At 45.1% G+C, this 16139-nt stretch overlaps 1 protein-coding gene across 2 annotated transcripts in view; it reads left to right on the top strand.

The window, feature by feature from the left end:
• The window catches only part of LOC311489345 (zinc finger protein 521-like), a 78518-nt gene that overhangs the window by 26153 nt on the left and 36226 nt on the right, over positions 1–16139 (top strand). The window contains exons 4-6 of one of the 2 annotated variants that reach the window (XM_084546395.1): positions 4914–8422; positions 8520–8604; positions 8968–9034. In XM_084546395.1, the coding sequence (XP_084402521.1) occupies positions 4914–8422; positions 8520–8604; positions 8968–9023 (3650 nt within the window). In that variant the 3' untranslated portion in view covers positions 9024–9034. Of the gene's footprint in view, positions 1–4913; positions 8423–8519; positions 8605–8967; positions 9035–16139 lie in introns of those variants that run through there. The other variant, XM_084546394.1, reaches the window with a different exon arrangement.

The following is a 16139-nucleotide window of genomic DNA, read 5'->3' as shown; positions in this document are numbered from 1 at the left end:
ACGGAGAATAGAGTATTAGCTAATGTAAAAAAAAAAGAAAAGAAAACGCCTTTCACCACCTCCTCTATTAGATCTTAAGCGATTGTGTCACAAACAGGGCCGTACATGATAACGTGTTGTTCAGACACACGCCGCTGTTTGGGCATCAGAACGGGGAAAAGTGTTGAGATGACACATGCATTGTCTCATGGGAAAGCCTCACTACTTTTCCCAGTAACTGTAAAAAGATCCCCTCTCTGAATATGAAGTGGGGTCACGGTGTTACATCAGACAAGTTGTCAGCTTTTTGTTTATTCAATGAATCCCCAATTCCCAATGTGCCACAAATACACTCGCACAAACACATCTCTTATGACAACCACTACGCACAGATCTCTGGTACAGCACACAGGAAGATAAGGTTTTGGCGGCTGGAAGCGCGGCCATGCTTTGCTTCACTAGAATGGCTTTTGAACAAAGTCTTGCTCGCTATAGAAGTGGCAGATGAGTGATAGCAAAAAACACTTTTTTTTTTTCCTGATAAGATAAGGTCCTGGACCTGGATAAGAGTTTGGCTTCCTAAATAGAAGGGATGTACTCTGTTGCTGTCAGGCAGTGATAAGCCATCATGAGCGGCTTCCAGCGCATCAGACACGAAGGTCCGGGCACCAGCAGTGAGGTATTCCCAAACCATGGTCCCTGACACATTTCAGGAGGCTGTATTACCTTGTAAAAAATAGGACCACTGTTTTAAAGTGAGATTTAGAAATAACCTGCTAACAACTGTTTAAAAAAATGTATATACTGTATATAAATAGAAGGTTAAACTTTTATTTCATTTTTTTTATTAAATGTAGGTTTCTAATAGCTTTGCACAAAGTCTACTATGGTGCAGGCATTTTGTGTCGGTAAAAAATATTTCATAACATCTCAAAATGCAAAATGTGCCTCCAGTTTTGAGCGTAACCGACCACCTGTACAAAATTCCTCAGCGGTAGAGGCCGAGTCTCAAGCATCCACGTTTTAGCCCTTCTGCATTTAAAATGAAAATTAATATTAGCCTTTTTTTCTGTCTTTGATTTCCGGCATAAATACATAAATGCATAACAAGCATGTATCAAAAAAAATATATATTTAATCTGCTAATCAAACTTAAATAAACAATATACTTTTGTTGTCCACCTTTGCAGCCTGCTCTCTGCTGGTCGGGGATTTTATGGGATTTGAATATGAATAACTCAAACATTTATTTATCATATCAGTGCTGAGCACAGCGGCCATTAATACATTTGATATAGATATTGGTAATCTCGCCCTCTCTTTCTGATCTCGCTCTCAAATCCTGCCACGGCATCTGACCGCAAAGAAATTAATTGCGATAATTATTTTTAAAATACCACTTGGCTTTTAAAAAAAAATAGGGAAAAACATGTGCCGCCATATGTATTGTAGCCTAAAGGGAAACGGTGTCATCACTGAAAATTAATTACTTTCTCTGTTTTTTTTGAAAAATATATATTTATATCTTGCTAACTTTCAAATGCATTTATTGCATAAATAAAAAAAAACTTTCTCCGGGGAGTTTGAAAGCTCTGCCTGCCGCTGTGTGCAGAAATGGCAAACCTACGGTACCTGTTCCCAGCATTAAGGATCTTATTTGAACAGGAGTATTTACTCTGGGAAAGGGTGCTATAAATGAACATAGAGGAAGTGGTGCACAAAGAGTAGTTCAGACTGCCTTAAAGGAAACTGAGAGCTGCGTGTGCATGGGGAATTTTTAGTGGTAACCTTTGCAGTACAAGATAAAAATAATGTATAAAAGTACATATATGTTTATTAAGCTTGCATATTTGGAGTCCTTGAACTCGAAAGGCTAAATTGTATTTTTTTTATTTTTAAAATGTTTTTTATGTACTGTAGGTTAGAGATGTTTTTTTTTTTTTTATCTTTCTAGTAAATATGGCTGCCACATTTTATGCCATCCTCTATAGGGGCACTCCAATTTCTTTCTTTTTTTTGTTGTTGTTCCATATAGGAGACATTTAAAAAAGAAAGAGGGAGGGGGGGTAGGGACAGAACTCCCCAAGAGGGACAGGCCTTAAGATGGAGGTCTTCCTCCCAGGACGTGACAGGCTGTTGGCTGGAGGATGCTCAGGAAGGCCTTGGCAGACCAACAAAGACAGCCCTTCAGCTGCAGGGTGTAGTTTTTCAGGCCCCAGCATCCCCTTTGGCAGCAGCACAGAGAGTGCTGGCGTGCACAGGCCCCCGGCCCGAGAGACAGGGAAGTAAGGCCCGTTCTTTTATTTACTCAGGCTGCTGCTGAGGCCTGGGCATTTCTTGTCTGGGTGAAGAAGGAAAAAAACAAGTCTCTCTCTTTCTTTCCTCTTGAGGTCTCCCGAGGAAGATTGCTCTTTCATCTACAGTTGTTCACACACTTGTTTCGGCCATTGCTCTTGTATCTGTGTTTTCTATGTGTACATGCTATGTGTGCACATGCCAGCGTGCGGTGTGCGCTCTCCTGTGTGTGTTGCAGCGTTTGGGTTTGTGTGTAGGGAGACGGGAGGGTCAGCAACATACGGTAGCACCTTATTATTTATAGAGCTGTATCTAAAATGTTAGCTGTTCACCTCAAACATGTTATTTTTTTTAGTCGGGAATTTTGGAGGCCGTCACAGTGAGACAAAAAAAATTAACTTTTGTATTTTACAGAAGCAGGAAATGTGTGGTTTTTTTTACCCCATGTGGTACAAAAGGTGCAACTCAAAGGCAGTTACATCATTGCACTTTTTTATTTTTCTATTATATTTATTATACAGCAACATCTGCAATATGCAACAATCCTAATATTAACTTAGCTATTTATCCATCTGAACTAGTTCTGCTAATTTAAGACGATGTTTGCGACTCCCACATGTCCCCCACAGATACGACTTTATCTATGTGTTTTATTAGAGCAAGACAGTGAATGAAAAATATACATGAAATAAACAAAACAGCAAAACTGGAATGAGGTTGTCCTGACAGCTTAGTAATGTCTCAAGGCAAAGACATCCTCATTTAAGACAGTAGAATTTCATTTAGCCTTGCATGCAGGCCCATTTATTTGTTTGTTTTATACTATTGTCTCGAAGCCAATATGTTTGACTGTAAGGCATTGGCTGGGGTCATTCTTCTTGCACTGTCTTCTTCTCCTACAGCCTGAGAGGCAGTATGAGATAGGGCAGATCCGCCCCCTCTGTGGAGGAGGGCATCGCACTGAGTCACCCATCCTCCCTCAAACCAGGGAGAGAGAGGGAGTGAGAGAGGGAGAGAGAGAGGGAGAGAGAGAAAACATTGAGACATGTACGAGCGATAAAGCAAGTAAATCAGGCAAGGTTTGCTCCTTGAGTGAGATGTGTGTGTGCAGAGTGGGCGCCTTGCCAGGGGTGGGAGGTTTCCGGGAGGGCCACGGTGTGGAGGTGGGCTCTCAATGTGCCGCTTTCAGCAGTTTGGAGGGGCAAGGGAATGGCCTCCGACCCCATCTGTTTCCTGAAGATAGGCCCTGATGGGGGTAAGTGCTCCGAGAGGGCATGATATCCTGACAAAGGGCAGATCTCCCAGCAAAAACAACAGAAAGGGGGGAGCGAGAGAGAGACTTAGATTTGTCAGCTGAAGGAGAGTACAGAGGTTGGATCCTGGAAAGAGCTCGTGCTTTTCCTTCGTCCCTCTCATAAATCTTTGCAGTTTCCTCTTGTTTTTCCCATCCCAAGTTATGGCCTTTTGACACAGTTTTTTCTGAAGGGGCTGGGATTACGTTGTTTTATTTAGGTAAGGAAGTTCACAGCACTTAGAATTCGGCAGCGGGAAGAAGTGGTCTGTAACCTTTTGAACCTGTGGAAAGTGGTGTTCTGTGTTTTCCATTCATATCACCGTACAGTGAACCAGTGGATAGGAATGTCGGCAAAGAAGCGGTTTGAACAGGGACACATTAAAGTACTTGTAAAAAGAATGGGAGCTGTATTATCAGCTGGCGTTCCCTGGTCATTCTCTGCACCTGCTTGTCCTTGAGTCAGATAGCTAGCCACTTGGTTGTCTTTCCCTATCCCTTTTCCTGTCCCCTCCTAGCCCCCCCCCCCCCCCCCCCAACCTTTATATCAGCACATGGCACGTCCATCCATCCAGGAGGATCAGTTGCCTCACAGCTTAAGACCACACAGACAAATATGGTAATAATGCATATTCTATAATCTCATATCAATTGATTGATGTTGTGAAGGGCCCATGTTTCATGAAAATGGCCCGTTTTGCAGCGGTTGGTTCCCAAAGGCTACGCATAGCTGTGCTCTAAATTGCGCATTTAATCTTTCCTCTTTCTTTCTTGAAATCTGCTTTGCCTGTTTTTCTCTTGTCTTAAGGTCATTTCAAGGGCTCTTGTTTTTTTTTTTTTTGTTTTTTTAAATATTCTAGTAATTGTTCAGGAATAATAGAAGTGTTCTAATTTACCTCACGCCGGGCTTACATCCTAAAGTACACCCATTGTCTTGTGTTGGCTTTAAATGTCAGAGAGATTGTGTTTTGAGGCACAGTGGGCTAAGCCATTACATGGCCACATACAAGGTTAATTGTAGTAAAAGTATTTCCACTTATTCTCTTCTCTAATTATACTTTAAATTGCATATTTAAATGTAACTTTTCAGATAACACCTAAGGAGAGGTATTGTTTCCGCTGAAGAAAAACTGGTCTACATTGCAAAGAACTCTAAATTCATACACCACAACCTTGTAATTACTGTGACAAATAACACCGCGGCAGCCCACCTTTTTTAAAAGAGTGAGACAAATGAGTTCCTAATACAGCCTTAAAAAGCACCTCTCTAACTCACTCTCTCCTTCTCTTCCTCTTGCCCTTGATACCTACATTTCTCTATTCCCCCCCTTTCTGTCTTCTTCTCCAGACGGTGCCGATCTTGAGGATGACCCATCTTGTTCTTGGCCAGCATCATCTCCCTCCAGTAAGGATCAGACTTCTCCAGGACACTGCGAGGACTATGACTTCGGTGAGGAGGAAGGGGGCCCCGGCCTGCCATATCCATGCCAGTTCTGTGACAAGTCCTTCAGTCGCTTAAGCTTCCTCAAGCGTCACGAACAGAGCCACGGCGATAAACTGCCTTTTAGCTGTACTTTTTGCAGCCGCCTGTTTAAACACAAGCGCAGCCGAGATCGACACGTGAAGCTACACACCGGTGATAAGAAGTACCACTGTGGAGAGTGTGATTCTGCCTTCTCCCGCAGTGATCACCTCAAAATCCACATGAAAACTCACGCCTCCAACAAACCCCATAAGTGCCCTGTGTGCCGCCGAGGCTTCCTTTCCTCCAGCTCGCTCCACGGTCACATGCAAGTACACGAAAGGGGCAAAGATGGCAGCAGTTCAGGCCTCTCCAGAGCTGATGAATGGAAGCTGAAGGAAACCCGCAAGTGCAGCCGTTGTGAGGAAGGCTTTGACGTTCCAGAAGAGCTCCAGAGGCACATCGCAGAGTGCCACCCCGAGTGCTCACCGTCAGAGGATGGAGGCCTGGGTGCCACACTTCAGTGCATCTACTGCCATGAGCCCTTCAGTGATGAGGGCACCCTGCTAACCCACATTGACCAGGCCCACAGCAGAGATAGGAAGGGCCACACCTGTGCTATCTGCTCCGAACACTTTCTGTCTGTTGAGGACCTCTATGCTCATATGGACATCCACCAACTCCCTGAATCAAGTAACCATAGTAACAGCCCTTCGTTGCTGACTGTGGGCTACACCTCTGTCTCCAGCACCACTCCTGACTCCAACCTCTCTGTCGACAGCTCCACAATGGTAGAGACGGCGCCACCTGTGCCCAAGACGAGGGGGAGGAGAAAGAGGGCTGCTCAGAACACGTCCGACATGGGAGGACGTTCCTCTAAACAGCCTAAGGTCTCCTATAGTTGCATTTACTGCAACAAGCAAGTATTCTCCAGTTTGGCTGTGCTTCAGATTCACCTACGAACCATGCACCTGGATAAGCCAGAACAGGCTCATACTTGCCAGTTTTGTTTAGAGGTCCTGCCCTCTTTACTAAATCTAAACGAGCATCTTAAACAGGTCCACAATGCTGAAGATCACGCTGCCCTGTTAGCCAGCTTGCCTGATGCCCTTCTTCAGTGTAACTTCTGCCCTGAGGTGTTGAGTGACCTAAACGCCCTCCAGGAACACATTCGCTGCTCCCATGGTTTCCCCAGTCCTGTTGCCAAGGAGAGCAATGCCTTCTTCTGCCCCCAGTGCTTCATGGGGTTCTTGACAGAGGCTACCTTGGAGGAGCATGTTCGTCAGACTCACTGTGACGGGGGAAGCTTGCGCTTTGACTCCCCCCTGGCTGTAACTCCCAAGGAGCCTATAGTAGAGGTCTACTCCTGTTCATATTGCACCAATTCCCCCATATTCAACAGTGTTCTGAAGCTCAACAAGCACATCAAGGAGAACCACAAGAACATTCCACTGGCACTAAACTATATCAACAATGGAAAGAAATCTCTGCGTACTCTCAGCCCCTCTTCGCCAATATCTGTGGAACAAACTACCATCCTGAAACAAGGCAGCTCAGCCTCACGCACTACTAATGAGTTCATATGTAACCAGTGTGGAGCCAAGTATACAAGCTTAGACCTTTTTCAGACACACCTCAAAACGCATCTGGATGGTCTGCAGCCTCAACTCACCTGTCCACAGTGCAACAAAGAGTTCCCCAACCAAGAATCCCTGCTGAAGCATGTGACAATTCATTTCACTATTACCTCCACTTATTACATCTGTGAGAGTTGCGACAAGCAGTTCACTTCAGTGGATGATCTGCAGAAGCACCTACTCGACATGCATACTTTTGTGTTCTTTCGTTGCACTTTGTGCCAGGAGGTGTTTGACTCAAAGGTATCGACCCAGCTCCACCTGGCTGTAAAGCACAGCAACGAGAAGAAGGTGTATCGCTGCACCTCTTGCAACTGGGACTTCAGACATGAGACTGACCTACAGCTGCATGTCAAACACAGCCATCTGGAAAACCAGGGCCGTGCACATCGCTGTATTTTTTGCGGCGAGTCCTTTGGCACAGAGGTGGAGCTGCAGTGCCACATTACCACACACAGCAAGAAGTATAACTGTCGCTTCTGCAGTAAGGCCTTCCATGCCATTGTCCTCTTGGAGAAACATTTGAGGGAGAAACACTGCGTGTTTGAGGGAAAGACCCAGAACTGTGGCGCTAATGGCTCCACTGTAAGTGGTGGGGATGGCCAGCCTAAAGAAGATGCTGAGCTACAAGGTCTCTTAACTAACAGCCACGGTCCAGGCGTGACAGTAGGATCTGTGGTGGAATCCCAGAACAGCCACGATGGAAGTGAGGAAGAGGTGGACACTGCAGATCCCATGTATGGGTGTGACATTTGTGGTGCATCTTACACCATGGAGTCACTCCTCACTAACCACCAGTTGAGAGATCACAACATACGGCCTGGCGAGAGTGCCATGATGAAAAGGAAAGCCGAAATGATCAAGGGCAACCACAAGTGCAATGTCTGCTCCCGCACCTTCTTCTCTGAGGCTGGGCTGAGGGAACATATGCAGACCCACCTTGGGCCTGTCAAACACTACATGTGTCCCATCTGCGGGGAGCGCTTCCCTTCCTTGCTCACCCTGACTGAGCACAAGGTCACCCATAGCAAGAGTCTGGACACAGGCAGCTGCCGCATTTGTAAGATGCCACTGCAGAGTGAGGAGGACTTCCTGGAGCATTGCCAGATGCACCCTGACCTGAGGAACTCCCTGACAGGTTTCCGCTGTGTGGTGTGCATGCAGACAGTCACCTCCACTTTGGAGCTCAAGATCCATGGTACTTTCCACATGCAGAAGACAGGCACTATGTCTGGCAACCACCCCGTGGGCCGCAGCCATGTCATCTCTCAACACCAGCAGCAGCAGCATGTCCAAAAACCTTTTAAGTGTGCCTCTTGCCTGAAAGATTTCCGGTCCAGACAAGACCTGGTGAAGCTGGACATCAACGGACTGCCTTACGGACTGTGCGCATCCTGCGTGACGGCTGCTGGCTCCAAGAGCTCCAGCCCAACAGTGAATGGAGGAAGGCAACAGCAGCACGGGGGAGCCACCACTCCAGCGACAACCACAGTCGCATGGATCCAAGGGGAGCGTCTCAGCCCCGGAGACGCTAAAGGCAAAGCCGTCTCTTCATCTTCTTCATCTTCTTCCACGTCCTCTTCATCCGCAGCCAAGACACGATGTTCCAGCTGCAATGTGAAGTTTGAGTCCGAAGCAGAGTTGCAAAACCATGTCCAGACGGTGCATCGGGAGCAGGCTGGGGACAGCAACAGCGGGCAGCTCAAGACGCCCCAGGTGTCCCCCATGCCCCGAGCCAGCCCCTCACAAACGGAAGAGGTATTGTTAAATACGCTGTGATTAACCTAATTTCATCTACTTTGAAGCATTATTTTTTATTCAAACACGACTATAATGAATTTCCTCTTGTTTACAGAAGAAGACATACCAGTGCATCAAATGTCAGATGGTGTTTTACAGTGAATGGGACATCCAAGTCCATGTGGCCAACCATATGCTGGGTAGGACATCGTTCTTTCTGTTTTATATGTAATGTTTTCTTTTTCACTGCTGCATCAAAGTCATAAGATGCATGTGTAATATTTTATACAATATACACATATATATATATAAATATGTTTTCCACATTTTCCAGAGTATCTGTTGCATACATGTAATCAACACGGCTTATACGTTTGCGAGTTAAATGATAGATGGAATGCTTTTGTGTGACTGTGTTCAGTGCAGTTTACAAATCACTGAATCATCCAATTTCGCATTTTAAGTCAGTTTCACACGTTTCCTACTACTTTTTTAAAAGATGCATCACATACGAAGGATTGATGTGATATATGTAATGAAATATTTGACCCTGTCTCACTCAGGCTCACAAGTATCTGGATCACAACACCAAATAGGTGGAATTATTTTATTATTTTGACCATCAACTGCATCCCCAGTGTTGTGTATTCATAAATCTTCTCCATGCATGTGAATGGTATAATATAGTACGTGTGCATGTTTGTGAAGCAGAATCTCTCCACTTCAAACCACTCTGTAATGAAGGTAGTTTGAAGTAGTGGAAGCTCATTGATTATTGAATTATTTAAGGATCAAGCAAATGTTTAAAATACAAATATTACAAGTATAATCCAACGACTTAAAACAAAAAAAAAATCTCCACACTGCTACCATTTTTTTGTCTGTTTGTTTACTGTGGCTTTTTACATAAGTACTCTGTTCAGATGACTGAGATCTGAATACAATATCTGGAAGCATATTATCATTTTCTCTGCATTTAATGACGTCAAATCAACTGAAAAAATGGATATCTGCCTTTATGACATTGCGTTGGACAAAATTCATCCAAATTTCGCATTTCATTTCACAAGATTCCCAAAAATAACAGTGCAGGTGTAAGACTAACCTCCACGTCTTCAAAATGTCTTCACTTTCAGTTGTCATTTGTATGCAGGCAGAATAATTTATAGAGAACAGACAATTGGAAAACAGGTTTTCTTGCCTGCAGTAAGTAGGCGTCTGAATTCCGGTCTCACGTTCCTTTATTCATTCATTTATTCAGCTCGTTTGGCGGCTCTTTCATTACACTGCATTATCTGTTGTCTTCAGTGGGAGAGAGACTCATTGATCTGGAACCAAACCGCCTCTCTGTTTGGGACACGCTTCTAGGCGCAGGTGAATTTAAACACGGTGGGCAATTCTATCAGGACCGGTAGGCAATTCTATCAGGGACCCACTGTTTGTGCATAAACAATCAGAAGCATGTGATTTGTGATTTTGATGCTGCGGTGTATTTGCAAAAGAGAGAGACGAGCTGAGAGTGTGTAGGTGTGTATTTTGTATTCATCTTTGCGATCTGCTCACCCACCAGTCTACTGGGGGTGCCTAATACAGTACCATGCCAGCATTAGTCCTTTCTCTCGCAAAGGCAGGCACGGAGCACACTGGGAGGGTAGAAAACAAACCCCCCTACTGGTTATTTTATGTCTTTCAGACGCACCAACACACTGTTCCCCCATAATAGTGGAATTCAGACAGCTTAAGATAACAGGAGGATAGGTGATTGGGTTATTGTCTGATGTCTTACTTCTCTGATATGCCATTGCTTTGTATTCAAAATGATCACGGGTTTCATCTGACTTCTCAAAAGGGTTTCTGTTAGATGCATTTGTTTTGTGATCTCTAAAATATGGAGAAAACTAAAGTATCGTGAAGTTGTCGAACAAACAAAGAGGAAAGTGAGCAGAATAAAGTAAAGAAAATGTGTTTAACTGACGTCGCACAAAGAGGAACCTATGAATCATGTTAGCTGTGTTACAAATGTGGTTCTTGTGGTTTTACATAGTTTATGAAGAATGCGGGATATGGTTCAATCCAGGCTGCAATCACCCGAAAGCCAATTTGGGCCAAAAACACAGACAAAAAATGTTAATTTGGAAAAGCTCTAAATACCTCCTCCACAGAAAAAAAAGGGACACTTTCTCCTTTTAATGGCCATCTGCACAGGAGAGGGGAAACAGGGGGCTGGGGTCATCTCCGCTCAGCTGTCAGCGTTATTAGCGTAGGTAATGGAGCAGACGCTGGATTCATAGGGGTGTTGTTTTCATCCATGCCCCGCTCCATGGTGTCAGTTCACACTGATAACTCTATATATAGTGATGTGCCGTGACATAACCATAGTGCTAAGTGTATGGAACAACAAAACCTGAGCCTGTCTCGCCCAGACGAGTCCATATTAGCCGCCTTTGTAATACAATAGTCTCCCCAAACCGAGTGCAGCGAGCCTCCATCCTCGCCTCCTCCCATCAGGCCGAAGTGGTCATGTGCCGCTTCCTCTTCTGTACGACTGCCAGCACATTTTGATGCATGGATATTGCTCTCAGATGATGACGGTCCTGGTCAAGACATAAAGGGCATCTCTGGTGCTCAGCTACTCAACATTTCCTAAGATAATGGAGGTAAATGAAAGGAAAGGATGTGGCCATAGGTGCAGGAGGGTGTGTTACAGACCAGCCCCAGCCAAGCCTGTGAACGGCCCCACGTGTCTTAAGATGGAGGCTGCAGCCTGCTAGGGCCCAGATGGATCAGTACACATTTGCTGTACAGCTGGTCGCTCTGTTTGGGGACCTGGTGTGATACTCCTATGGAGAAAAAAATGATATCGCCACCATCCAAGGAGCAATTTAATAGCAGGCCAGAAGACAGCTGGCCACTCTTTAGTTTAGAGTTTTTTTGGCATGGCACACTTACAGAATTGAGGGTGTCCGATTTTCCTCCAGAGACACACAGATTTATACGGCTTTCAGCTGTTGCAGTCACTATCAATCCTTTCATTTTTTATTTTTCTTTGAGTTAGGAAAACAGATGAGTCCATCAACACTTTTCGATCTGTAGGAGCTGCATTGGAAAACCATGCTTAAAATTATAGAGCTTTCTCAAAGTGGGCATTTTTTTTTTTTTTTTACGAGGACCTTTGAAGGTCTTTCACTGACACAAAAGCCTGTTTGGTTTTATCAGCATGCCATCATGCCACCCCATTGCTTCACTTTGACCCCAGTGTAAACTATGACATTTGGAGCCTCATGGGGGGCACGTTTGGCCCATTTATCGCTCTGTTTCAAATGTCCCTGTGTGGACTTTCAGAGCCCCGACATGTTTTGAAGCATGGACTCCGTCTTAGAGGGTTCTGAAGGTGAAAAGGGGTTTTGCTTTTTGTTATGTCTCCTTTCAATCTCGCCCTCGTCTCACTATCCCGTCTATTCCAAGCAGCTACTGCCAAGGTGGCAGTGCTCGGAAGGACGACTGTAAACAAACAAACCAAACCGCATCCCAGAAAAGTGTTTTTGGGGTCACCTCTACAGATTTTTTGGGCTGGTGACAGCGCTGAGCTTGAAGCCAAGTCAGGGAGGAGCCTTCACTCACAGAGAGAAGCCGGTGGCCTGGTCGGCCCAGGCAAAGGGGGGCACTGGAGGGGTGGAAAGGTTCGGGGGCGGAGAGGGAAAGGCACATTTGCTGTACAGCTGGCCGCTCTGTGTGAAGCAGGCACTGTGGGCCGTTACAGAGCTGGAGAGGAGAGCGACTGAGAGGCCTTTAGCTCTCCTCTAGTTTCTCCTCCTCCTCCTCCTCCTCCTCCTCCTATCTCTTCTCTGTTTCTCATTTCCCCTCTCTCTGTCCAATATCTCTCTATTTTCCTCTGTCTCAATATCATGCTCCCACATTTTCATATTAACTGAGCTCCATCCTGGCAAAACACACAGTGTTGGCTGTTAGCGGGGGGAACCGACAGGAGGCACACTGTAACAGTATTTGAAGCTGAAAGCTTGGTATTGTTTCTTGCTAAGGGCCACAAATTATCCTTGACACATATCCTCTTGTCTTTGGCCCCAGGAGCAACTTGGCCGGTGTATGTTGATTATATGGTCTCCATCACTGTCTCTGCCCTGGTGGCAACACATTCATTACCCCATTAACTGCTTTTATTTTATTTATTTTTTCTCCTGGCGCATAAACAGATTGGGGTTTTTTTTTTCATTCTTTGTTTCCTTTCCTATAATCCCCTTTGATTAGGAATGTCTTCTTGGTGCTCCCTCCAGTTTCTGGGATTCACTCATAGAGCACATACACATGTAATCTGTTAACAGACATGACCAAACACTCCTCATTTGACTCCTAGGGGGGCTGGATCAGAGTCAGAACTCAATAAACAACACAGCACAGGAACGGGATCAATCTTATGAAATAAATAAGGGAACAGGTTTGGACCAGCCACTGGAAACAAAGGAAACCATGCGTGCCATATACCGAGTGTGATATCTGCCTGCTTTTATTAATTGGTGATTAATAACGCCTCTCTCTTCGTTAGCATAGTCACCTCCCGTGCAGTGAAGTGTGTTGCTGCTAATATGCAATTATGCGCACCTTACTACTCGTTACATTGTACCTCTCCCTGACTAATGTGGGGTCCATGAGGAGAATAGAAATCAGAGCGAGCTGTAAGAAAAAAAAAAATAAAAAAGAGCTATCAATAAGATTCTCACATCCACTGTGTTACCTTCCTCTCTGGATGGGAAACAAAAAGAAAAAGAAAGAAAAAAAAAAAAAGAAGTTTCTTACAAATTCCTCAATGTAACCAGGAGGCTGCATTAAAAGTTTTACAGCATTGCAGAGACTGTTTTGCTCTTCCTGGTGTTTTTGTTGTAAAGCAGAGGTAATTGACATCACCATGGGGATGCTCTGTTGCTAGGCCAGACAAGCTCAGTCTGATGTGGTCCTTATCTATTGATTTTCCTGACATTTCCCCACACCTCACAGACTAGGCCAACATGTGAGAAAATATCTGATGCTCTCAGTTCATACAGCCTGTTTGTACAAACTCCGAGCGAGCACTTGCTGCCCCTCGCTGCATTGCAATTGGTAGGTTGATGTCACCATGGTGACTTGGGGCGAATTCCTTCCGGTGATTGGTTGAACTGTGCTCGTTTAGGTTGACCATTATACGACGTGAATTACACCCTCAATAGTATGATTTAGATTTTAACAGCTCGTGCACATTTGGGTTCGATTTTAAAGCTAATGTTTAATGAACAGTTCGCTGGTGTGCTTTTTGAATCCTCCCATGCAAGTCTAGTTGGGGACCTGAATAAAGGTAGGCGCTTCCTGTCCTTTCGCTATGTTTTATTGATATACTGGAGAGATGTCTCCTTTAGAGTGTTAATGCCAACCCTTGTTCTGAAGTGAAGCCCATAAATACTGGATGATCAGAATTAACCTCTGCATTACTCCACCTCCCCATGGTCTCTGAGGTGTCACCAAGGCCGGGGGTGCATGCGCACCCCTGGTCTGATGGGGTTGCTTAGCAGTCTGACTGGAGGGGGGCTTATGGGAGAAGTGCAAACAGACAGTCCTGCCTTCGTAAAGGTCAGAGCTGCAACCTACACCTCTCAAATCCCAGTCTGCCCTGATGGGACCGGGGTTCCAAGCGTGCCTAGAGATGCCTGTGGTAAGGGAAACTGACATTGAGAGCGAAGCGGTGCGCTACTGCTGCACTGCATTGCTTTTAGAGGTTGTCAGCACCAATACCGGTGTGACAGATCTGATCTAACTTTGTGTAGAGGCTCTTACTTGGTGTGTTTTTGGAATGACACGCATGCTGCAACACCAGTGGCTATCATATGCCGCTGGATAGGAAAGCGTTTCAGTGTTGGCCTCAGAACTGTTGTTAAGTACACTTCATAGGTGTAGAGAGGTTTGTTTTAGAATGCAAACAGTCTCCAAAAGAGTGCCGCAAAAAAGTTTTAGCTCTCTTTATAGAGCACAATGGTGGTTTTCCAAAGTACCATGTAACGAATGACTATCCTCATCAAAGTTTGGCTGTGTGAATGGCAGACAGGGGAGGAGAGGGGAGGGGAATAGGGTTCTGAAAGGCCCCCCAGCGTCAAAGCCTTAATAATCATGTGAGCAGCGCTGGACTTCATTACCCTCCTGTTCGACAGGCCGAGTGCCAGCCTGGATTGCTGGCTGGCTGTGGCAAGGTCAACGGCGGAGGAAAAACCAGTTACTGTGTTACTCTGGAGCGGAATGGAGAGGGGCGGCCATCTGTCAGCTCAGGCCTGCCATACCCGCAGAGCAAATGGACACGGGCGGCCAGAGGAGAGGCCACAGACACCCATAGAGCTAAACCCAGTGAGCATAACACTGAGGCATGGACACAGATCCAGCCAAAGAGATGGGCCTTGGTGCCACTAAAACACATATATATACGCACACACACACACATAGAGAAGATAAGGCAATCTCCAAGAAATTTGGCAGCAGGTTGAGTCTGTGTTTATGCATGTTTGTTTTTAGTGTCAGCACACCATTGGGCCCCTACTGTTATAAGTCCAGATGGCAAACTATTTGATAAAAAGTTGACAAAAGTTTTGATTTGCTTGCCAACACTAAATGTGTCTAATCATTGTGTTCCTCTATGTAGACAGATTACTTGTGAAATTAAAATATACAGGAAATATAGGCATGAATATTTTTTATTTTTTTTCCTAAAGAAGGACATTTGCTTTATTCTAAGACGTCACGCTCTGCCGTATCAAATGTTCGTCGGCTTCAGCCTTCCCTGTGAGGACCTTTACGATGCCCTCTGGCCAAAGTGGAAGAACCCTGTGGAATGTTCCAAAGCTCTCTAATAGGTTTCAGGTGCTGCGGGCCACCGGCCAGCCCCCCACCATCACCCCACTCTGTGTCTTGTGTGATAGGACTCCCTGTTCAACAGTCAAAGCACCTCTATTTCTCCTCTAAAAGAGAGAGAGAGAGGCTACAAAATGGATCATTGTTTACTGTAAAACTCTTTGCTCGTCTTTAAACACATACACTTGTTATTTGCTCCACCTTGTGCTTCAGCTGAAACATTTCACCGCCTGTCAAATAAAAAGCAAAACCACAATCTGGTTGCAGCTCGGGCAGAAATTGCAATTTGCATCTCCACCATCCCGCAACTCAGCACAGCTAAAGTTCCTTGTTGTTTCCCCCCCCCGTGCGCGCCGACAGAGCGCCGACCCCCCCGGCTTGAGCGTCAACATACTCCGGAAAAACAGGGAGATGGTCCTGGGCGATTCCCCTCGCATTAATGGAAATCACACAGGAACTCCCTGGATGAAAGCTTTATTAGTTATTAAGGTTTAATGTTGATATCAGTGCTTATATGTTTACTGGAGTGCGCGGCGTTGCTGATGTGGAATTGTCAGAGAGGTGCAGATTTAGTAAGGAATTAGTGTACACCCAGGATTTAATTAAGGGGATCTATTTCCATCTTGTTAGAAAGAGATAATGTGAGTACTGCATGCATCATAGGTTACCATATTAAATGCTGCTTCCTGTAACGGCGTTATATCCACTACACGAGTGCTTGTAGATTATACTGCAGAATGGAAGCAACTAGCTCTTTATGCCTGCAATAACTGAAGCTAAAAGGCAACTCAAAGCCCTCTCCGTGCATGGTTTATAATAGATACTAAAAAAAAAGTGGCAGTCATTACAGGTA

The sequence above is a fragment of the Chelon labrosus genome (assembly GCF_963514085.1).
Source record: "Chelon labrosus genome assembly, chromosome: 6".
Classification (NCBI taxonomy): domain Eukaryota; kingdom Metazoa; phylum Chordata; class Actinopteri; order Mugiliformes; family Mugilidae; genus Chelon; species Chelon labrosus.
This window is presented reverse-complemented; position numbering and strand designations above follow the sequence as displayed.